Source organism: Accipiter gentilis, chromosome Z, assembly GCF_929443795.1.
Source record: "Accipiter gentilis chromosome Z, bAccGen1.1, whole genome shotgun sequence".
Taxonomy (NCBI): Eukaryota; Metazoa; Chordata; class Aves; order Accipitriformes; family Accipitridae; genus Astur; species Astur gentilis.
The window spans coordinates 67,035,422-67,061,133 of NC_064919.1; the positions used below are offsets into that span (position 1 = coordinate 67,035,422).

Sequence of the window (25,712 nt, forward strand, 5' to 3'; positions counted from 1 at the left end):
ACTTCTGCCAAACTGTTTCTGGGAATTTCAGTCATACCTAATATTTTCAGGGAGGTAAAATTTTAGAATTTGTGGTTACTGGAAGTCACTTCCTGTTCCACAGCACATAGACACGCAAACTGCCAATGCAGTGCCAGCCACCTATTCCATAGCAATGAACTGAATGACAAGACTCCTTACGGAGAGCTCAAGCTCTGCTTCTGGCCATAAATAAGATAGCTAGGACATAGGAGGCAAAATGACTTCATAAATATGAACTTAAACTAATCTCCATTTTAATATGTTAAAACCCTATTCTGTCAGCAAACTAGTTGCTTCTCCCTGCTTTTCTTAAGGAAAAGGAGATTTGTGGGTCAGTAGGTGGGCAGGGAAAGGGATCAAATGGGAAAAGAGAGAACAATGATCTGCAGTTCCTATTTACATTTCTTTTGCATACATGTAAAACTTCTGTTTACATTTGTGGAATGATCTTTAAAGCATCTGAATCCGATCTTATGCAATAGGGTAGAGATGAGTCTGTGAGCATAACCAGTGTTGCCTAATCTAGGGAGATATACTGCTGTCCAGGATAGTTATTTTTCTTCAGGCATCACCAGTCAGTAGTATCAAGGATAGCAGGACTATTTCTCTTCAAATGAGGCAAAAGGGTAGTTTAATCTCCCTGAGATGTGCTGGCCTTCCTTTCCACACCACTCCATCTATTCCAGTTTAAATCTGGGCAACTTAAGGATCTTTTTATGTCAATTATAAGAAATAAATGGCACAGCAAAAGTATAGCAAGAACTGGCATTTACCAATTGAGATGAGGAAAAATAATTATTTTTGATACACCTGAGCAGATCTTACGTTTTAGAATGAGATTACCTGAAACCATCTCTTGCTCTAATTGGAGGGGGGAAAGAGCTAGAGACTGAACGAGCTAAGAAGTTAATAGAAGACACATAAAATATTAGTTTTTCAGAGTTCTTGACCTGAAGATTCTTTGGACTTCAAAAAGGGCTGGGGCTTGGAAGAAGAATGTTCTGCTCAAATTACATTTAGAGTTGAGCACATCATTTTCAGAACAAAAATATACTTGATAACTAGGCTCTTTTTCTTCTTAAGGGATAGCCACAAGCTCTTAGCAACATTATCTAATTCATGATTGTTGTTCAAAAGTAAACTATATTGTTTTTTAAGTTTTCTCTTTTAGTATTAATTTCAGTGAGATGATTATGGCTCTAAGCTCTCAAGCCCTGAGGGCAAGTTATGTGGAGTGGGTTATATCCACACTGCATAGTGCTCATTTAGACCTTCTCTGGGAACAAAGAAACAATTTTTCTCTGTCATTTTTCATTTCAAAGTGTCTGAAACCATGTGAGGCTCTGTCAGAGCCCACTGGAATGTTGTTTCTATAGCACGACACCAAAATGCATGTGGCTTGCCTCATGATTTGTCATGAAGATGTCTGAGGGTGGAAGGCCTGTAGGGATGCAACAAGACTGCAAAGGAAGAATAAAGAGAAATAAACCTACTGTTATCTGGACTTCTTGTAGAAAAGTGCTTCTAAAGTTGCACAGGTTTTTCTCTCTGAAGGAACAGTTTACTTACTCCAGAAGTGCGTCCAATAGTGAGGTAATTTCCATGCAGGGTGGATGGTAGAGGAAGCAGACAGGACAAAAAGCTAAGTTACTTGGCTTGACATACACTCATATAATACCTGTCTGTGAGTAAAGCAGTCTAAAATGTGGTAAGGAGTTTATTAGGCTTACCTGCTCACTCTGTTGAGGATTCTGATGAGATGGATTTGTGCCTTTACTTTCTATGCTGTTATTACTGCATGTAACTTCTGTGGACCTAAAAAGTTGTATGACTAAAGACCTATCACTTATCATGATTTAACTGCATACAGTGGGATGCATTTCTTACTACTTCATTAATCAAGTTGATTTTTTAATCTATATGGTTTTAATGGAGAATTTATAAATAATAAAGGGATCCTAACAGTCAAAATATAGAAATGAATCCCAAGTATTGGGGAATTGTTACATCCATACATGATATTTTCATAATATTGCAGATGAATCAGTATTAACATTTAAGTGACTGTTCATTTTTATTCAGGTCTATAGCAACAGGATAAGGGATAATGGCTTTAAACTAAAAGAGGGCAGATTCAGGCTAGGTATAAAGAAGAAATTTTTTACGATGAGGGTGGCAAAACACTAGAACAGGTTGCCCAGAGGGGTGGTAGATGCTCACATTTAAGGCCAGGTTGGACGGGGCTTTGAGCAACCTGGTCTAGTTGAAGATGTCCCTGCTCACTGCAGGGGGGTTGGACTAGCTGACCCTTAAAGGCCCCTTCCAACTCAAACTCTTCTATGATCATGATCACCAGTGTCACCAAGTAAACTCTTCCTCTGGTGTCTGCTAGTGCTTTTGCAGCTATGAGAAGAGCCAATGAAAATAATCAGTTAGACTTCAGTTTAACAGAAACAGACCTTAGTCAATTCTCAAGGGAATTTTCTGATATCACTAGTAATTGAAAAGCTGAGTGCTGTGGGAGGAAGACTATGTGGAAATTAAGATATATGGAAATTAAGAAGTGGAGATGCAAATAGTCCTTTCTGTGGTTCTCCTACTCCTAAAGAACAGAATGGAAAAGTGTTTGCAATTTTGCACTGCCAACAGGCTGCTTAAAAACAAGGTTTATAGGGCATAGTCCTCACTCCTCCCTGTTTAGATGTTTCATTGGGCAGTCAGAAATGCAAGATTCCCAAGACCAGTAAGAGAGAGAGAAAGAGGATAGATCCTCACTCTATTGTCCAATGTAATTATTTATTTGGAAGCGAGAAGTGCTTCCAGATAATCTGGTTCCTGCTACAAACATACTTTGTCCATTACCTAATTAATTTTGGTGGAAAAGTTTCAAGGAGACCTTGTAGAAGAGACTGGAATCTGGCATTCCGCCATCTCAGGGAAGAACCATTATCACTTACAGATTCCTGTTTGTGCCTCTGTCGTTTTTCCTCCAGCTTCTTTATGCCTAGCCTAGATGAAGATGCACTAGGCCTTCCTATAGCCTAAATTCTAATGGTCAGAGCACTGTTCTCATAGCAGAACCAAGGAATCAAAGCCAAACCTGTTTTAAACTGCTTTTTTCTATTTTTTTTTTTTTTTTCTTGAACATAAATTGTGCTTGGATTACTTTTTCAAAGAACTTGGTGAACCTGAATTGGAACTGACATACCAAAATGCTTATTATCCAGTCAAAAAAAAGCAATGCCACTGAAGTTAATGTCACTAAATGCTTTTAGCTGTTGCATTTTTATTTTTTTTTCACCAAGGTGAACCGATTAGCAAACTATTAATGGGCTTGAACTGGAAAAATTTCACAAGTCAGCCTATACTGGCAATGTAACAAAAATTCTTTACTGGTTAAGGCCTCTGTCTTTAATTTATCCCAGCTCTGGAAAGCCCATATATTGTGCATTCCACTTTGTTGGTGAGTTCTTTAACCGGTTTGTAATGTTATATAGTAACTTCCTATACGCCCACTCTCCTTCTGCAGCTCTGCTTCTGAATGAAATTAGTTGAGTCAATGGGCGCCATGCTTTGTGCTGAACTTAATACTAGAGAAAAGCAGATAAATAGGCATATAGATGCAGAACAGACTCATTCGTAGATTCCAACTGTGTTAGGTGCCGGCTCAGTGTTGAGAAGTTCTTTCTTGAGATAGTACAAGGCACTAAGTAAGCCTAGCGTTGGAAATGTCAGCGCCCATGGATGCTCGGGCAAGTACGCAGTTAGGTAAGTGAAATATGAAATAATAATAATGTGGTGCAGATTTGTGTAGCATTTGGTGTAGTTAATATTTCATAGTAAGTGGATCTAGCCTAGAGAAAGCAATAGGCTAGTTAGATTAGTTAGATATAATGTTTATTCATATTCCGATTAATCTCAGAACCTTGCAGTTTTCACAGTTTTGTCTGTATTCTCTTCAAGTGTCTCTGGTATATATTCCCAAAGTAATTGGATGGGGGGGCGGGGGGAAGGGTGCCGCTTTTTACATAAAGCATGAACATCTCATAACAGTTATAACAGCTTACCTGGTCCTTTTAAAAGTTGTGCCGAATGCTTATCCTTATCGAGCACGATTATAACTTTGTTTTGTAGCTTCGTAGTGAGAAAAGGCTAATTTTCCTTCTCGCCATTTGCAGCCCGCCGTCTCTGCTTCCTGTCGCGGTTGTATTTAAATGAAAAAGAAACCCCAACCTTCCGCACAGAGCAGTAGGACATAGATGATGCTAGAGCCCCTTTAAATTTTGGAGTCTGCCGTCCTTCGGTGCTCGAAGTCTTCAAGGTGCAGTAATATGCAAATGCGTGCAGCAGCAGGGGCTCCCTGTTTGCCACTGACCTGAAATAAACGCCATTTCCAGTGCCGACGCATTGTGACGTTCAAGTAGTTTTAAATCTTTCATGCTTCCTCCAGAGTGGCATGGGTTGTACTGGGGCTAATTTGGGGTATCGTAGAACAGAGCTGTGGCAGCAGCAGACCTGAGCTTAAGCGCTCCGTTTTCCCCGAAAGGGATCTCCACGAACGTGCCCCGCAGTTATCTTATCACGTTCCTGCCGGGTCCACCCGCACCCTAATCAAACACACGGTCTTATCGCACGGTTTAATGTCACCGAAGTTGCAGCCGGCTTCCACGCTGCAGGATTTCCTGCCCGAAGGGCCGCGGGGGTCGCCCGAAGTTTAAGGAGCCTCGCTGCGGCGCCAACCACCCGAACAGGGTTGGCAAGCAGGCGGCGCGCGGCCCCGGCCACGCTCGAGCCCGAAGGCGCGCCCGGGACCCCCTCGGGCTCTCAGCGGCGGACGAGGCGGCGCGCCCCGCGCACCCCTCCCTCCGCGCGCCCCTCCGCGCCCCCTTGGCGACCGGCGCCCACGCGGCGCTCCCCCTGCTGCCGGCGCGGCGCCCCGGGGAGGCGGAGGCCGGGCTCCGCGGCCGGCTCTGCCGCCCTCCTTCCCCTCCGCCGCTGCCCCCCCGCCCTTGCCCTCCCTCCCCGGGTGGGAGCGGCCGGGCGGGACGTGCTGCGCCGGCAGAACCCACCTAGAGGGCCCCCGTGACGCCAGCGCAGCCTCTGCCGGGCAGAGCCCGCACCGCAGCCGAGCCCAGCCCGCTGCGGGCAGAGTCCGCGCCGCCCAGCCCGCCCGTGTCCGGCGCGGCGGCTGGGCCAGGGTACCGGCAGCCCCGGGGGCAGGTTGGAAATTCGGGTCAGGGAAAAGGAAGCGAGAGCCTGTTGCCTGCGCTGCTTCGAGGTACACGCCGTCTCGTTAGCTTGGGCTTGAGAATCTTCCCCAGGATATCCACCAGAGCGCCAGGAGTGGCAACTGCTGTCTGGGAGCTGAACTGGGGGGAAAAAAGCAGGACAGCAGAGAAAGAATGCTTAGGTAACACGGGACTTAAAAGCTTTGCTTTCGTTTCGCAGCGTACAGATCGATGCACGTGGTTTTATGTACAGTGTAGCATCAAAATAGAACGAGGTTCTGCAGTGACAGTGTCAATAGCTTAGTCATTTTACCTTAAAGGGAGCAGGCAGCCTCGTTACAGGGCTAGACGGCAAAAATGAATTTGGTCACGATGTGATCGTATCTCATGACAGTATCTAACTGTAGTCCCGTCCTCACGAGCGGAAAAAGCATACTTCCTTCCTTCTTCCTTAGTTGAAGAAATAAACCCACGCCATCAAATTCAGAAAGAAGTTTGGGGCTGTTGTACATGGCTGTTAAACATCGTCCTGTTCCCTGGGCTTGTAAGAAAGGAAGGCTGCATTAAAGTGATCGCTGATGAATATGTGTCTAAGAAAGAAGAAAAAGCAATATTCATGTCTGAACATGGCAAAGCGATCTGAAGTTACGTATCTCCCCCTAACCACCGATTTGGCATGGCTGACAAGAAACTATCTTTTGACTGACCTTTTCCAACTGTCCAAAATGCTGCAAATGAAGATGCTTTAATTCACCGTCAAAGCACTTGGATTTTTATCAAGGCAAACTGTTGGCATTGTCATAACAGTTTCTGTATACTGATTAATGTTTTTTTTTAAGTAGCAAGTGATGCATAAATGGATGGACGTGTACCTAGAAAACCCTGTGAGACGTCTTTCTTCGGATCCTGGGAATTTTTATTTTTGTGGATTACAGTAATTCTTGCAATAATCCCTGCTGTTAACTGCTCATGCAGTTGTTCTGGAATGCATCTATGAATACCATAACAGATAAATCTGCCTGACAAGGAAAACACTAATGTTGGAAGATCTGTGAACATGATGCATGTGAATAATTTCCCCTTTAGGAGGCATTCATGGATATGGTGAGTAATCAATACACATTACAGATTGTTAAACTCAAAATGCTTGTTTGCAAAATACTGTGGCAACTACCAGATGCTATGTTTTTCCCTCCATTAATGTCAAATGAGGACTAACCGGGCTATGAGAAAAATGAAAATCTTACAGAGATAGTAGTGGTGAAGTAATATGAGCTTGGCAGCCTTATGCCTTTACAAAATAGGCAAGTCATAAAAATTGTATTGTTATGGCCATGTTTTCTTACATGATGAAAGCCTTTTGAGCAGGGAGATGTATTTTCCTCCTGTATCAAAGGAACACTTCTTCCCATTTCTTTCTTAGCCTGACTTGAAGGGAATAATGAAGACATATTTTCCCCCTATGATATTGTGTTGTTTGTCCTGGAACTTACTTATATACATTCAAGTGACCTGAAAACAGGAAAAAATGCTCATTCATATCATAATTCAGTAAGCTTTAATAAATGCATTTGTATGGCAGGTTCTGAAATGTGGCTGTTTGGAAGACAATCATATAGCATTAAAATCCCTTTATCTTTATCATCATTAAAACAGCCGTTTCCCCTTTGAACCACAGGCATCTATAGTCCTTGCTCACTGAAAAATCTGTCTCTCTAACTTTCTTTGCAATATAGTGCAGTTAACTTGCTTATAAATTCTACCAGTGGTTGTTGCGTCATGTCTTGTCCCCGATGTTGGAATTAATGTCTTGATTAGTGCTCAATTAATATTATTAGCTAAGGCAAAAATTCTTGCCCAGAAAACTTTTGCTCCTTGGGTAAATATTGAGTCCTTGGGTAAATATTGAGAATATTAGAAGCAGACATATTACAGAAGCTCATTTGAAAAAAAAAAAAAAAAAAAAAAAAATTGCATTCAAGCTGAAGGATTGGCTTTAGGGTGCATGTTTGTTTGACAGATTTGCCCTTGGAGTATGTTAGACTCTGCACGTAACTGATTTGCAGGAAAACCTGAGAGGGGATTTTCCCTGGGAAATGTGTTAGCGAAGTTCTTAAAGCCAAGTTCTTTTTATGGCATTTCAAAGTTGGATTTCGGAACCCTGGTACAAAGCCGAGACCCCGGCGCCTGGCAGCGCCAGTGCTGGCGTCAGCCGGGTGTCATTTGCTGGAGGCGGGGGCTGCTCTGCGGGGAGCCAATGGCAGCAGCCGAGAGCAGGTCGTCAGAGCCGGGGGGGTGGGGGGGGGCGGGGCACAGTCGGCCCCCGTGCTCTTAGCACTTAAGTTTTAATAAACAATTAGTAATCATGCTCTCCTTTGAATGCATCTGTTGAGGTTTTTTAAAATTACATTTTAGTCCACCTTTCCATAAGATCATTTTAGCCTATGTGAAACCCTTTTAGAGCCAACTTCAAACCACATCACCCAAAGAATGAGTAACGTGGTCTTGGATGTATTTCATCTTTTTGTTTTGGCAGTAAGGGTGCTGCAGTTCACACCTAACAGGAAGACCGTTTCCATTGTCTTTTAAGAATTTGGGCTACTTCTGTTTTCAGTAACTTGGAGAGATTATTTTAAGCATGTTTTAACCCCCCAGGGTTCATCTTCTGACTAAGTGGTTTTCAGACATTAACCCTGAAGTCTGCTGAAAGGGGTTTGGAACTAAGCGACTGTTTGTTATTTATCTTCTTTAAAAGGTAGTTACCTGGTTCCCCGGTGTACTCCTTGCCAGCCCCTTGCTGTCTGCCACAGTACGTGAACCCATTGTCTGGGAAAGACTGGCAGCAGTGTTTGCTGGGAAGATATATGAAGATAATTATATGTTCTACATTTACTATTTGAACTGAATGCAAATATACCATGACTACGTTTGTGCTTACTGAATCATAGACCTTAATTTAGAATGGAAACATTTTTAGCACGCTGTTGTTCTTCTCAGCTCTCAGAGAATTGGCAAATTTGCTTATTCATGCTACAGTAGGTCTGTAAGGAGCATTTATGGGTGCCAGGGTTTTAAGTTGCCAGCCATAGCTTTTCTTTTAATTCTGAACTTTAACCAATCCATGCATTGCCTATAAGGTATGCCAACCTTTTCTATTGTGAACAGGAGGAATTGGCACAAAGAAAAATTTTCTATATGTATATAACCTCCCTTCGTGCTACTTTCAGATGTCCATTAAACAATGATAATGAAGATAAAGGAAAGGACCTCTTTCATGGGGCCCAATTAGTTTTGTGTTTGTTTAATACAAATATTAGTTGATCATCTTTAATAATGTTTCCCCAAAGTTGATACAACGCATCAAAGGTGTTTTGTGGCCAGCATCATATACATCATAGTATTTTTAACCTTCATATGCATGCAGAGCCAAGTATTTCAGAAGTAGGACTAATAATTTTCTGTACCTTAGAGATGTTGCTTTTTTAAGATATTTTCTGTACCTTAGAGACATGCGCTATGCCTTAATGTGCTAGTTCCTGCTCATCTCACATGGAATATGGGGGAAGAGCCAGGGCGGGGGGGGGGGGGGGGGGGTAGGGGGGATAAAAAAATGAACCCTTCTGAAATATAGTTTATGGTTTCAAATGTCTAGGATTTTAATGTTGTGTAACCAGTCAAGGGGGTAGACATGTTTTTCATGTTTGGTCCTCTATGTGGGTTTGGGGAAAGAATAGCCAAAAAGTGTTGGCCCCGAGAGTAGGGTTTGAATGTGAACTAGTAAGCTTTTGGAAGTGTAGTTAGAATTCCAGTTTCTGAACCCTCCTGCTAATAGGTAGGAACTGACTACTGGCAAAAAGCATCTATAAAATATATATGTTCCCAGGTAGTACGAATGGGAGGACAACTGTATCAGACAGATAAGGGTAGCTATAATCTGAATGGACTCTAAAGGGCATTTGAAATTATATTGGAGTAGACCAAAAAAAAAAAGGGTTTTTTTCTGAAGCTGTTTCAAACAGTTTGGATTGTAGAGAAGAAAATACAAAATATATACAATTAAAGGGGTGCAGTGGTTGGGGCAACTGATGTCCCAAGTGATGATAAAGTTAGTCCTAGCAATAGTGAGAAACATTTGTGATGATAGTAGGAGTAGGATTTTATAACTACTTACCCCATTGCACGATATACAACCCAAATTATGTATTAACAATATGCAGCTTACTGCCATGCACACTGAAAACAATTTTAGAAACATTTACTGCTGAATTATACAACCTGGCTTTCCTTTCCATTACATTTTATCTGCCTTTTTCATGTCAAACCAAATAAAGATAAACATGGTATTCAATTTTGGCTTGCCTAATTGTGTAAACAAATATTGCACATGCCCCTCAGCTTTACCATCGGAAGAACAGAAGTGAAAAACCTGTGTTCAAGAATATCTGTCTTTAAACTGGTAAAGATTTGAAATTAATCCACAGGTGAATACACTAACTTTTCAGAATAAAAAAGGTAACCTATGACTGTTCATGCTTTTCTGCCAACTTTTGGCCTATGAAGATTGAATGAGATTTAATTTGGTTACCAAGGCAGTGAATAAAGAAAAAAAAAAATCCTTTCTTGGTTCCGTTTTAATTCCACTATATTTTCTTGATTTGATCATTGTTGTTCTATTTACGTCATCTAATGCAAAATGATGCAGATACATGGTTATACATGTTATCCTTTGCCTCAGATTAATTTGATGACTAACTAGCTTTTTGAAAAGCACCTTAGTAAACCCCTCAATGAATGCAATTGTCAGTAAACTTCTGTCTCCTGTTTTTGCCAGTATTCTACAATAATGATACTAAATTGTTTATTTGTGCATTTCATAGAACCCCACATGGTTTTCAGCCAGTGAAAAATGGTTTGGTTTTCCATTGTTATGCAGGTTCTTCCATTTTGTGAGACTAGAACAATATGTAACTATGAAGAAAACTGATGGAAAATTAAGATCTCAATGCTAATGCATGAAACAAAGTTTTCTTTATGTTTTTAGGACATGATGAGTCACCTCAGCTCACTAAGCTATCATGGGGAACTGAGTCTGACCAGTGCTATGCTCTTCACATAGCAAAACTCTCCTCTTCTAACCCAAACCAGGATTAAATGTTTCATGCAGATATTTACTCATTTGCTTGTTCTAGAAAATTTTGTGTATTTTATAGTGGGAGAATAGAAAGAGCTTCTTTCTGAACTGCTTCTCAGCACAGTCTTTGACTAGTTTTTGCATACTTTATACTTAAGATGTTAACATAAAAACTGTAGAGGAATATCTCAGTTCTTCCTTTTGAAATCTGGATTTGAACCTGAATTTGGGGGGAAAAAAAATGTGATTTCTTAAACTAAGAAGAAATGTTTTTAATACCGAAGAATTTTGTTTAATCCTCTGTGACCAGTAGATTTTCACAGTACTGCTAAGTATGAAAGGTCACCTTTTCCCGTTTTCTTATGCTCGGTGACAGGTGTTACTTTCCTTCAGGCATTGTTGAAGTTTATTGCTCAGGTTAGGGTGAGTGTAGGAAGAGATGAATGAAACAAAGAGTTTCATTTTAAGGTATCTATTGCCTTTTCCTTTATATTTCTAAAACCTTATCTGCCCGGTGGCACCTAACTAGCCTTCAGCATGTGAGTATCAGGGAAGAGATGAAAATATTTCTACTGTTTGCAAACAGGGCAAGGGTTTATTTGTTTATAATGCATATTAGCAGTACTTTGACTTTCTGTAATGTTTCCATGTGAAAAGCCGAAAGTTCTCCAGATACGCTAGTCAGCTAAGCCTGGCAACACCCTGATGGGTAGGTTAGATATATATCTCTATATGTAAATTATATCTCTCTCACCACTGATGTGGTCTATAGTCTTCCACACAACAGTTACGACACTTTTGCATGCACAGTTTCTGCGCAGGCAAGATAATTAACCATATGAGCTAATGTAAACTGTCGTTGCTTACTTTGGGTGTCCTAGACAGGTGAGTGTCCTGTTGGGACTTTAATCTATTGTTCCAGAATAATGAGATCATTTAACCTGTGTTTTCAGATCACTAATATACTCATCTTTATATTACTGCAACTGATTCAAACTAAACTTCTGTATCTTTGAAATGCAGACTTTTGCCAAGGCCTGCCTTTTGCTGTTCTGTCCTCAGCATATGATCTGTAAATGAAGTTGTTATTTCATACCTCTGTCCTTTGGATGCACTACCTGTTTTTTTAATTTGGATTGAAATCACTTTGAATCGCTACGTCTCATTAGTAGAATACATCTTTTAACCAGTCATTTTCAGGCTAAGCTAGAGTCAAGTTATTTCTTGAAGGATCCTATAAACTTGCAGAAAGTGTTGCTGTCTCTGGATATAATCCTGATTTTTATCTTCATGGAAACTCAAGTCACAATAGAAGAAACTAAATTGGAGCTGCTTTTACTCATAAAACACCTGTTGGGTGTTCATGCATTTCCTCTACAGTCTCTTCACTCTTAGCTGCTTACAAAGAGCCACCTTTTCTTCTTTGGGAGGAGTTTATCCATACCTATACTTTGACTCAGCAAAAATTACCCTACACCTCTACCTCTTAGACAATAGTTTAATAATGAAGAAAAAAAAATTAAATTATTATTACATTAAACATGTTAATTAAATATTACTTATTATTTATGCTGTTTAATACATAAAGCATTTTGTAAGTATATTTGTGGGTACTTCTATTGTTTCTAAACATTCTGGCCTGAGTTAAGTGAGGATAGTCTTTCATTCATAGATGGGTTCACTTGAGAAAGGGAATTTGTCTCCTACTGGAAACAGAAATGATAGTGTTAAATATTCTAGTAAATTAGCAGGTTTACTTGAAATCCATGTATTTGGCATTCGGAGACAACCGAAGAATTGTCCAGGTCTGTACATGAAGATTTACTGTTTTGATATTTTCAACATAGTTTCTGGGGGCAGGGGAAAAAGAAGAGTAGAGGGAGGGGAGAGAAGAATCACTAAAAATGTTAAAGCTGACAATTACAAAACTGAAGAAGGTTGGTGAACAAATATTATTTACAGCTTATTATAGTTCCATCTTATTAAAATAGAAATTGTTAGGTTTTACTTATACACTATGCTAAATGGCAATTTCTATGCTAATATTCAGTATTGTCTGCTGAAACCTTAACTGAATACATGATGCTTCATATTTTTTTATGACTGGATCAACTCTAGCAGAATTATTTAAGGTAATTTTTATTTCAACCATTTAAAAATACAAGAATATTTCCAGTAAAAGCTGCTGGTCAGTAGCTCTTAAGAAACACAGTAATTTTCCCTGTGTGACTCACTCCATGGAATTAGCAAAATGGAGCATACAAAATAAGAAGTTTCAAAGGAGTGAATAGAACCAAGCACAGCATCTAAAAAAAGGAATGAACAGTTTTGCTTAGGAAACTCGTAACTGTTTTTAAGTGTCTGATCCACTTATATTATAAAGCATATAAAAATATTACAGAAGGAAGGGGTGTTTATTACCCTACCTTTAAAACCGGCTAAATTGATATTCCTAGATTACCTTCAGAATTTATTACTGTTTTTAAAGATAAGTATGGAAAAATGGTAGGAAAATAAGTATTTTGCCTTATTTAGGCAGTAACCCTTTTTCTGTTGAGAACTGATTAAAATAATTGCCTGAATCTTAAAGATATTCAACCACTGGAAAGCTATAGTGAAACTGAGTATACTTGAGTCTCACATTCAGTTATCTGAAGGGAACTGTTTCTTTTAGTTTTAGTTAGCTTAGTTAATCTCTCAAAAGGAGGATCTCTAGTCTTCTTGTATCACAACTTTTAATTTTACAGAATGACTTTATTCAGTAATTTTACAAAAGCGTCAAAAGGTTTAATTTTTTTTCTAAAGTAGCATGGCTTCATATTTTCAATTGTCTGAAGCAATTGGTTTAGATTGTATTATTTCATATAGTCTCATTTTAATTGGGTTACTTTAGTATGACAGATGACAGCTTGTCCCCTTCAGGGAAACAGATAATTCTTACTGAGATGAAAAGAGATGACTTTAACTCTTTCCATCTGCAATGAAACCTAGTTCCTGATTTCATGATTTTTGTATAGTGCTTATTAAATTTTTAATTTCAGGCACTAACAAATGGTCTTGGATACTTGATCTGAAATATAGACACATTTTTAACACTGTCAGTAGCTGAAGATTAAATCAGTTACCTATGTTTATCATACGGATGCAACTCTAACAGAAAGTTTGCATGTCCTTCACACGTTGCTGGGCTTGACACAACTGTTACTTGGTGAAATCTTAGGTCAGTTCTAAGCCTAGTTGAACAATCACATGATCTTTAGAACATTTTAAGAAAAAAGGTATTCCATCTTGTGTCATAACATTTTATATTGCATTCCTTTCATGTGCCTTATTCCGCTTTATTACTGGATTTATTTTTCTTTACAAATTTATTGGAACAGATTTTAAAGAATGAGTTCTTAAACCATCAGTTTTTTAAAGCAATTTGTTTTCTGGTGATGACAATATACCCTCTGTTATTCACAAGCAATTTGAAGTTTTCAGAGTTTAACTTCCTTTGAACTAGAAAAAAATACAGCTCATTTGTAAAATACCTTTCAGATTCAGAACTGGACAAGACCTTCAAGGTAAAATAGCCTTTCTGGATACAGTAGAAGCATCAACCACAGAGGCTCCTATATATACCCCAGTGACATGTGTGTCTGGATACTAGGGAAGAAATGTTTCAAAAGTTGATTTCATTTGCCTTTGTATCCAACTATATTCTCCATAGGCAAGTAATGCCTTCAGGGAAGTGAGTAGATTATAGTTATCAAATGATTAATTATAATGTTATTTTTGACATATATTAAAAATAGTGGGTTAACTGTGTTTTTAGCTGCTATTTTAAGGCAAAAGTTTGGTTCGGTGAATCTGGACTTTAGTTGTTAGTTCTTATATTGACCAAATATTGACCAATTAAAAATCATCCTAACACATCCAAGTCTAAGATTTTTATGCATCTTAGACCATTTACGAAATCTTGTTTTCATGGTCTGTGGATTTAAGAATGTCATCTTCCAGTATTACTTTTTTGGCTAGTTCATCTTTAATTGGATAAGTGTAATAATTGAAAAAAGGAATGAGGCAGGTAATCTATACCTACTCTTAGAACTTCAGACAGAGGAACAATTATCCAATGTATGGAAATCAATGCTCAACTAGGTCAAAATTACATATTAAGGACAAAATTTCAATATTAATAGGTTGGATTTAGTGTATTGTGAAATAACAATGTACATATGCATCCTCCAACAGCAGAATTATTTACTAAAAAAATACTGGTGTGAGGACTTAATGTATTTAGCTTTGCATTTGATTGCATCCATTCATCAGCTTATTTATATTTAGGCATCTAGATAATAATTTAGACTTCCAACTTCACATATTTTATTTAATTCTTAAACTCAGGTAGAGGTATTTTATCCAATGTTAATCAACTCACAGAGGATCCCAAAGTCCCCGGCAGCCTGCTTGAAATCTGTCACTCCAATGTTTCCTGCCCATTATAAAGTAACATTTCGTGCTACAGATTTCATGACAAAACTGCCCTAACAAACATGGCCTATAATTGCTATTAAGCTTTTGTGTTTTGCCTTTCCTCAGTATTTTAAATTGTGAATAGTGGGTCTGAACCTTTACAGATATTCCTAATTAGCCACACTATTTCATTTTGTTGCACTATACTTGGTTCCTGTATATGTCCTACTATATGACATGTTTTTTCATCTGGCATCCCATCATGTCATCTTTGTAGTGTCTTACCTTCTACCAGTCTCCAAATAAAACAAAGAAGCTGTGGTAATAGGCAACAAAAGTGATGATAGAACAGCTAGTTTCCAAACAGGTCATAAACCAAATAGACATGGTGAAATAAAAATAATCCTTTTCCCCATTCTGTACTTAGAGTATTGAGTTATGCAGAAATTTACACCTGGGAAAAAAGTGGGAGATAAATTCCTTTAATGCTAGGGTAGTGTCATAGAGAAAAGCATATTTTCATGTACAGGCCAAGAGATACCCAGCTCCTCATCCATTTATTTTTTTATGTACTTTCAGCCCTTGTCACATTTCTTGCTGGTTGTCTCTAACGTTGTGAGAGAGTAGTTTTCTTGACTGTAATTTAACACAGAGATCTTTAACTGGAGATTTGGTGAAGGTTACCAATAAACAAATACCTTTTCTTTCCCTGTTGCTGTTTGGGATTTTGGTCTGAAGTGTCCTTGGAATGCTCTTCAGGGTATACAGTGGTAACTGTGCAGTTCCCCCAGGATAAAAGTGCAGTAGTAACTGTGCAGTTCCCCCAGAGAATTTCAAGGCCCTTTGAATAACTGCCATCGAAAGTGGTCTTTCCCTCTTGGAATATTTGTACCAGACTGATCTGTCCCATGAAAGTATAATAATCCTAGGAATTGCCCACAGAAGGAGAGTAGTTAAAGACTGCTCAGGTTTTTTTTCCCTTTCTAATCCAACAGTATTTGAAATGTCCAGCCCACAAATACTGAAATTAGTATTAGTAAGTAATCTGCCTTTTCATTAGGCAGATATTAATGAGGGGATTAGTTTGGTATATTCGACCGTCTTTATTCATTAGGAAGTTATAGCTAGATAAAAAGACAGTTAAGGTGCTGTGTTGGACATTATAAAATAAACATTTTCAAGTTTTAAATGCTGTAATGCATTTAAATGTTCAAATTATTGCAGCATATGTTGGTGAGCTATATAGTATCTTTAGCAAGAGTGGAATCTCTATATGGTGTATAATTCTCACAGCCTAGTCATATTTCTTTCCATAGGATTGCATTTTGCAAGTAGATGTGGCTTGTGGTGAAGTAACCGTGGTGAAGTAACTAGGAATACCACAGTCACGAACAGGTATGCATGCTGAGCTGCAGCTGAGCTAATATATGGCTATTTATGGCAACCAGGCAGGAATCGGAGATTAAGTCATAATAAGGTAGGGATTGTACCAGCTAGAGGCTCAGTGGCTTGTTCCATGAAGTAGAAGAGGGATTTTAGAGATGATGAGTTAGAGCATTGCTTATCCCCTGCAAAGTGAGTATGAATAAAAGTTTTAAGAGTTTTTTACATAATTAACATTTCTGAACCATCCATTCATGCAGTCCTACAAAAAGATTGGATACTCAGGCCATTGCTTCATTCATTATATAACATATTAATAATAATAAAAAAAATAAAATTCTGGAAGGCAAAATGAATCTACTTCCTGAAACAGAATACATGAAATGTTTCATTTCTGCTGTCTCCCATTGTGCCCAAAAAAAGGACTGCTCATCTCCTTATTCAGTACTTTTAATAAAGGTTTTGATACTTGAAAAATATAAAATACATAAGCATACTTGTGACTATGAGTTTAAGTTCACTGCTTTCCTGAAATTTTTACTGGGTGTTAATCAAGGGAACAGATGCAGAATGCTGGGCAGGAAGAAGTGCTTTGGGACCCTCATTTGAATATATAACTATTTATATATGAGTTAGGGTGGTTTTTTTCCTGCTTTCTTAAACAAATGAGGCCTACATGATCATACGTATCTGTTTCCCCCTCTTATAGCTTTTGAACCTGTCTGATTTCAATCAAATTTTGGAGGATAGAAGTTTTAAAACTTAACTCCTTTTAAAAAACTGTGTTGGTTAGAAAGTACCTTCAGTTTGTGCTCTCCCTGAGGGAAGGACTTCTGCGTCCTAGCAACGCAGCTGCTGGTAGCGGCTGGACAGGCAAAGCCCTTGCAGACCTTGCCGTCAGCTCAGCGCTTCTTGACTCCTGTACCCTCAAACTGATTCTGTGCAGGGGGGTCACTGGAGAGGGAGGTGGCTAAGCTTTGCGTTCATACAACGACTTCCTATTGCAGTTCAGGTGTACTGTGAAAATGAAGCTGGTGAAGTCTGTTGCAGGCACATGGGTGTAGGAACAGTAGAGCCAAAGCATCATCCATGCAGGCAGGTTCAGGACAGAAACACAGAGAGATTGGGGTTTGCAGTAATGGTGAATCCCGCTCTTAGCCAGAGATTTTCATCTGTTAACATCATATTCCGAATATTTCCAAAAGCCCCTCATTTTGATCTTAAGTCCTAAGCTCCCTCTGAACTCTTAAAGAAGAATTCAGTTACAAAGTGACAGGCCAGTCCACTTGTATTATTCTTTTCCATTATCAATAGCATAGCATAGGTAACAGCAAGGATTTAGAAAGCACCAGAAAACCTTTAAAACCTCATCAGAACAACCATGATACAATATTTTCTTTACTGAAAATGTACTCAGTATTTTAACTGTCAGTTACAGAAAACACAGAATGAGATAAGCATATACAAATTTCTGAGAAACCTACTTTTCTTTCCTAGCTGTTCACCAGCGATTGAAGTGCTCTAAAAATGCTGAGTATTCAAGATTTATCAGTTTTAGCTTTCAGGAACAGAAGTTGAGGACATCAATACAGTTGGAATGAGATTTGTCATAGTAACAGGCTTCAAGAGGTATCATATTTCTGATATCAAAAGAGACTGTGGTGTCCTGTACTCTTAGCCACATAACTTTTGCACTATCATTAAAGTTTATTAGGGGATGCTGTGAAGAAAGAACAAATGTGCTTGCATGTCTAGAAGAATAAGGAAGAGGGTTTGTCTAGTGTTCTGAGTCTCATGTGGGATCCTACATGAAAAGCACAGAGAATCATAGAATCATAAAATGCTTTGGGTTGGAAGGGACCTTTAAAAGGACATCTTTAACTAGATCAGGTTGCTCAAAGCCCCATCCAACCTGACCCTGAATGTTTCCAGGGATGGGGCATCTACCACCTCTCTGGGCAACCTGTTCCAGTGTTTCACCACCCTCATCACAAAATATTTCTTCCTTCTATCTAATCTGAATCTACTCTCTTTCAGTTTAAAACCATTACTCCTTGTTCTTTTGCAACAGGCCCTACTAACAAGTCTGTCCCCATCTTTCTTATAAGCCCCCTTTAAGTATTGAAAGGCCACAATAAGGTCTCCCCTGAGCCTCCTCTTCTCCACGCTGAACAACCCCAGCTCTCTCAGCCTATTTTCATAGGAGAGGTGTTCCAGCCCTCCGATCATTTTTGTGGCCCTCCTCTGGACCCGCTCCAGCAGGTCCATGTCTTTCCTGTACTGAGGACCCCAGAGCTGGACACAGTACTCCAGGTAGGGTCTCACCAGCACGGAGTAGAGGGGCAGAATCACCTCCCTGAACTGCTGGCCATGCTTCTTTCGATGCAGCCCAGGACACGGTTGGCCTTCTGGGCTGTGAGGACACATTGCCAGGTCATGTCCAGCTTTTCATCCACCAGTGCCCCCAAGACCTTCTTCACAGGGCTGCTCTCAATCTCTTCATCCCCCAGCCTGTACTGGTACTGGGGTTTGCCCTGACCCCGGTGCAGGACCTTGCACTTGGCCTGGTTGAACCTCATGAGGGTCACACGAGCCCACTTCTTGAGCTTGTGCAGGTCCCTCTGGATGGCATCCCATCCCTCAGGCATGTCAACTGTACCGCTCAGCTTAGCGTCATCTGCAAACTTGCTGAGGGTGCACTTGATCCCACTGTCTGTGTCATTGATGAAGATATTAAACAGTACTGGTCCCAGTATGGACCCCTGAGGAGCACCACTCATCACTGATCTCCATCCGGACATTGAGCTGTTGACCACTACCCTCTGGATGCGATCATCCAACCAAGTCCTCATCCACCAAACAGTCCATCCATCAAATCCATATCTCTCCAATTTAGAGAAAAGGATGTTGTGGGGGACCATGGCAAAGGCCTTACAGAAGGCCCGATAGATGACATTTGTAGCTGTTCCCTTGTTCACTGATGTAGTGACTCCATCACAGAAGGTGACTGGGTTGATCAGGCAGGACTTGCCCTTGGTGAAGCCATGCTGGCTGTCTCGAATCACCTCCCTTAGCATAGCTTCTAGGAGGATTTGTTCCATGGTCTTGCCAGGCACAGTGGTGAAGCTGACACACTGGCTGTTCCCAGGGTCCTCCTTTCTGCTCTTTTTAAAAATGGGTGCAGTGTTTCCCTTTTTTCCAGTCACCAGGGACTTCACCTGACTGCCATGACTTCTAGGACGCTAGAATCAAGGTTTTCTATGTGAGACTTCTATGAATTGATGCAGTTTCGTTTTCAGGACAAAAATACCTGATTTTGTTGATTTTTTTTTGTTTACATTAGAAGTCAGTACAGGGAAATAAATGAAACAGATTCTGTAGGGAATACAATATGTTTGGCAATATATTTTGTCACTGCACAAAGGTTTTCAACTACTGAACGTCAGAATTCCTCATGCACTGTGAAATTAAATGGCAAATGTCAGAGAGTTTTTGTATTCTAGGTATGTACCTGCAGTGATGGGAGATGGTTGGCTGCAGAGTCTGAGAGGACTCTTGTTAAAAAACCCTAAATTTTCAAAAAGTTATTCTTAATAAAGATATGCTTCAGATGTTAAGAGAAATGTCATGCTTGTGGGTCCTTTATCATTGCAGATTTTTAAGGGCAGGTTAAACCCATATCTGCTAGGCAGATTTAGCTACAGTTCTACTGGATTTTCTAATACTTCTCTGTAAGAGCTGTGTTGGCAAAATAGAACAAATCAATGGGGTTTAATTGGCCACTTGGACCTTCAGGCTGGAATTAGAGTACTCCTAAACTCTTATCAGACAAGGAAGGCTCTGGAACAGCCTTCCAATAGCATATTGGAGAAAAGCATGAAGGTAATTGGCTGTTGTGTGTTAAAAATAGCTGTGAAAAGGGTTGTATGATGTGGAGCCTGTGACAGCAGGGCAGCTAGACTCTGTCACCCAGAATGTCCCTTCTACTTTCAAGTTTCTTTCTGGTGAATGAGTTAATATAACTACCTTTTTTTTTTTTTTTTTTTTTGTCACTCTAGGAGTTTAAATCATCTTTGGATGTATTTCTGAAAGATAGTTCCATATTATATTCTGTGGAGTGCGCTATATTTGTCTGTAATGACTAAGTAGTACTGCTTCTCATTTCTGAGGACTGAAGTTTGGGAGTAATAGGGATCTGGTAGAATTGCTTTAGCAATGCAACTGGTATATTTCCAATAGTTCCTGTATTGTATCTGTAATATAAGTAATAGGTAAAATGTTTAAATGTAATGTTTAAGTATATTTTAAATTATCTTTGATACCTATTTGGGTTCTCTTTCTATTTTCACTCTTAATGTTGTCCTTGTAAAATAGTGTATGAATTTTTTCTCTGTCTGAAAATAAATTGCTAGTGATGAGCTACTTTTCTTAAAGTTACTAAAACAAGGAAAGAGTGGTTGATGGAACAGTCAACAAAATAGATTATTCATCTAATAATAGATTCAAGAAGATGATTCAAAAAGTCATTTAAACCTTTGAAAATGGGATTGATACCAGTGGAAAACTTTTGTACCAAGTTATCTAAGCTCATTTTAGTAAATAATGCCTTCTTTGAAAATGTGGTTTCAGTTAATACCAGTGGCAATTTTGGCTTAAATTGCATGAATAGTTTCAGCGTGTAAAAAGGTCATCCATAGGAGGAAGTAGTTCTGTGCTGGAGCAGTCCGCCAAGCTCAAAGGAGAGTTTATGGTTTTGGTGGCATCCTCATCTACCAGACAAATCACCAAGGATGCAGAGACTTCCATTTAAGTGTTGTCTCATTCCATAGTCCTGTAGAATGCCCTAAATGCTAGGCCATATAGTAATCTTCTGTGTCTTTATTTCTATCCTTTTCTCTGAGCTGTTATATTTTATATAGAATGCTCCCATAGTAGTTGTTCTATATCGAGGTGAATAGGGCAATCTGCAAACAGCAGAAGCAATTAAATATAGATCCTATTGTCTCATGGCAGAGCTGTTTAATAAATTGTGATGCCCCAAGCAGCAGCAGCTTATCTCAATTGGTTTTTCATGTCAGTGAGAAAAACAGATTAAAAATAATTTATGAATAATCCAAATTGATTTTTAACTTTTTTTAAATTAGATTGCTGAATCAAAAATCTAGTTACTTCAGCAGCTTTATATGAAACTTATTTTCCCTTTTCCTTGTTAGATTATATCATAATCTTTTAATACACAGGACTCATATCTCATTTGGATCAAAAAACTAGCACACACAATCGAGCACAACTGCTTTCTACAATTGCATATAAGTTTGATGAGAGTTTTCAATTTCACTATGCTGTGTAATTCAAGTATTTTCAACCTGATCTGTTATGAAATATCTCCATAGTCTCAATATAATGATCTATTAAATATAATATAAACTATACAATGTGCTTAATATCTGTGCATCACAGTTCTAATAATTCTATTATTTCTGCTGAAGATTTTCTGTATGGTACTGTATGGCCACACAAAATACATCTTTTTCTGAAATTTCTGATTTCTGGTGTTTTCTAATAAACTAAGTAACTTTAAGAAGTACAGTAGGCTTTTTTGGTAACATGCTGAACAGATACTACCAGCTTGGATATCTTTCACCGACAGCCTAATTTTCTCTTACATTATTCATGGCTTATTTGGGTGAAATTTTATATCACTTTAGTTCCTTTGTGCATATTCTGTCAGGAGAGTAGTGTAATATGTGAAATACAGTGACAGGCATACTAGGTTTTTCTCTCTTATTCAATTATGTAAATAGTTTCTATTTTGATTTAGCTTGTGTATTTGGCAATACCTTACAATGTTTTTGCTTTTCCTCGCTACAGACAAAGGATAGATTGATGTTTGAAAAGATGTTTGTTCAACAACTTCTAGATAACTTTCCAAGCATGTAATTTGTGTCATATTTAAGAATGCTTTCACCTTTTTATTTCTTCGGTAACATTTGGCACATTTGTTGCTTACTTGCATTTTATTTCACTTTTCACAGTTATTTTCAATACTTTTATGGTAATGTTGTCAGTTATCTGTATTTCCTATGATATATCTTTCCTTCATAAGACAGAATTGGTACCTTTGCTACAGTTTTTCTATATTGTTCTTGCTGCACATCTTGCTGTAAGCATTCTAGAACACCAATTCTAATACATACAATATTGAAAACATGACTGTTGCAGGAACCTAATAAAGAGTTTTCTATCTTTTATTTTTTAAGGATAGTGGAGTCTTGAGAAAACGTTTTCCAGAAAAGATAAGCTAGCAAACCTATTAACTTATTTTCTTATTTTTTTCCTCAATCAAGATGTAATTTCTTTAGCAGAAGTTTCAGAATACTTATTTCGTGATTCTTCTCTCACATACCCTACTTCTGCTTTTGATTGTGACTATAAATATCAGAAAGTTTCTATTGAATTACATTCTCATCAGTGAGAAGAAGCAGGCTTTTAGTAGCCAGTAGGGCTTTTTAGCTCTGTATGTGATTAATAGGTCAGTTCTGAGTTCTCCTAGTACTATTTCAGTGCCTCATAATCCAGCTCTGCTGTAGCTAATTTCATTTGAGACATCAGCAGCTATTATTCTCACTAAGGTTACTGGTATCACTCTTAAGGACCCAGGTGACTGCTCTTCTCCTCTTTCTTTAGTCCTAATGATGTCTTTAACTTTGCAACACATCAGACACCTGTTTCAGTGTTATTAGACTTCATTTCTACTGTGTCATGAATTAACACCTTGACCTTGACATTCACGTCTTACTAAAAAGAGAATCATGTGCAGATTTTCTGAACTAACTTTTTGATAAACAAGGGTCTGTCTTCTCATCACAGTCAGGCAGAAACAAACAAAAAATCCAGCCAAAATAATTTAACAACATTGATCATATTAACTACAGAATAATTTTATGGATCTGCAAACAAGATAAAAGGGTACATTGCTACAAGGAATCTAAGGATAATTAAAATCTTCCATTGCAAATGGTCTTTTGCTTTCTAGTAGACATGAATCTGTTTTGACTGAATATTAAATAGAATTCTAATTTGAAGGGGTTGAAAGATAGTGGATACAGTGGAAACCCAAAAATGCAAGGTAATTTTAGGCAAAGCGTCATTAGGTTATGAAAGGAATTAGATGGGGTGATGATGCTCCAGAAGTTCTCTAAAATATATATATAATTGTATTATAAAATTATTAAACATCTTGTAGTGCCTTCCCCCTTCTCTTTCTCTAAAAATTGCTTACAGGGTTCAAGTCAATGTTCAGGTCTTCAGCATTTAATTCTTTCTGTTTAAGGTGATAGAAATACATGTTGCCACTGAAAGGGCCAGTCATTCCTTATCCTCAGCCTTGGGTACACATGGTCATGCCTTCCCAAACACTGGCACTGCTGAACACCAAGCAAGACACTGAGACAGATTGGGGAACATTAGAAAGAATGACTCTGGTTTTCCTGTGTTTGCCTACAGTCTATATTTTATATTCTTTAATATCCATTTAAGAAAACTTGTTGTTTTGGAATTATTAGCTTCTTCTTCCCCAGATATCTGGGGTGGGGTTCTTTCATTTTTTTCCTTTCACTGCTATTTCTTTCTTAACTGAAACCTGATCTAATGAAATCAACATGTTTGAATGAAAAATCTTGGTTAAAAAGTGGGAATTTAAAATAATCCAGATCCCCCACCTTCCCCTACCCCACAAAATGCAACCCTACCCTTGCATAATCAAAAATTCAGGGATTTTTTTTTTTTTCATTAATAAACTACAGTAAATCATCACTTGCTGGAACAAAAAATTGATTTTTTGAACCAGTGAAATAATCAATTTCTAGTTTTAGAAAATATGGACAGAAGTCAAAGAGAGCTGAGCTTGCTAAATATCTGTCAAAGTCAAGCCATTTATTGATGTGTATGTGCCCAACACCAGGTTACAAATTTGAAAATTGTGTCTGGATAGCTTTTTATTTAATGTAATATTCCAGAACTATTATATTTTAGCTATCCCTGCAAATTAGTAAGCTGATTGTTAGCAGGCTTTTCAATGTCAAAACAAATTCCTGAGGATAAATATTTTGCCTTTTTGGAATAAGAAACAAAAGATGCAGTGATAAACAGCTGGTTTTATTGTGTTGAACAGTACACTGAGTACCGTTAGCGTTTCTGCCTGTAAGTGACCCACCTCCTGTATAGGAGGAATAGCATATTGACACTGAGCTGCTGTGTTCTCAGGGATTCTCTAAAGTCTTTAGCTCCTATGCTGCGGCAAGGAAAAAATCCCAAACATCCCACAGCCCAGCATTCAACTCAGTCAGCTGTGTGTGGTGGAGGACCTCAGGCTCACACTCATCAGACCCACAGTGTGCTTATTACTGGTGATAACGTCCTCTGTAAAAAGATGTTTATAGTTGGAGATCAAACCCTTGTCCGTTTAATAACATTCTGAATAATTTTGAAAGTATGTTTTTACAAGATATCAAATATCCTAAAATTAAGTTTTGTTAATAATACCCATTAAAAGCGTAGGGCTGATCTCAGTAACAAAGTCTCTGATACCATTCTGAAACTATTGAATTGTTCCCTAGTGAATCAGTGTTTGAACGGGTTTCTTAAGGTACATTGTTTTCTTGTATTCTTTTCAGAGCCAATTATTAATCTTATAGATTAAATCTTAATATTTGTATTCTAAGAGGTGCTTTTTGTTGAGCCTGCCCTGTGCAGGAGTCATGAAAATTAAATATTTTTAAAAATATATACAAGTTAGACACTGGCCTCTGTTTTCATACAGTAATTAAATGCTTTGAGAAGATTTGTTTTACAAATCTGAGAATTTTATGCCAATCCAAATGTTTGAATTTTCACTAAATCTCATCGAAGAAAATTACTTAATAAGTTGTCATTTTGCATTTGACCCGGACTTCTTTTTAAATGCAGATTTTTTTAAGGTGGGAGGCAGTAGATAAGAGTCCTCAGAATCCTTCAGGGTTCTCTTTTCATTTAGGATGCATTTCAGGTAATAAACAAAGTGAATCAGAATATAGATTGAGGGAGTAATCATATGTAAATCTACAGGTGATCAAGCTTGATGCTGATCATTATAGTTGGTTAACTGTGCATATAGCTAGCATTTTTTTGCAAGACCAAGACCTTTTGCCTAATTTTGATGCAGCATCTATTACTTTCTCTTAGAAACAAGTAACAGAAGAAAAATTGCATGCAGATAGACCTAGTTTGGAATACCTAACTCTTCTACAGAGCTCACAGGAAGCTGGAATTGTTCTGGAAGCGTAGGTAGGAAGATCTGGCTGGGTTTTTTTTCCCTGAGAAAATGGTGTAGATCCTTTTCTCAAGAAATAGATGGCAGGAAGGCTCCTGCATTCAGCTCAACCAGAACAGGTAATATATGATATTGCTAAAACTAGGAAAGGAGGAGTAAGGCAGTTTCGATTTTTATTGTG

At 38.4% G+C, this 25,712-nt stretch overlaps 1 protein-coding gene across 2 annotated transcripts in view; it reads left to right on the top strand.

Annotated features, from left to right (window-relative positions):
* The window catches only part of PDE4D (phosphodiesterase 4D), a 375,269-nt gene that overhangs the window by 62,890 nt on the left and 286,667 nt on the right, over nt 1-25,712 (top strand). The window contains exon 1 of one of the 2 annotated variants that reach the window (XM_049795357.1): nt 5,387-6,353. The exons of the other annotated variant lie outside the window; for it this stretch is intronic. Within the exon in view, the coding sequence (XP_049651314.1) occupies nt 6,307-6,353 (47 nt within the window). The 5' untranslated portion in view covers nt 5,387-6,306. Of the gene's footprint in view, nt 1-5,386; nt 6,354-25,712 lie in introns of those variants that run through there. 2 annotated transcript variants of the gene reach the window in all.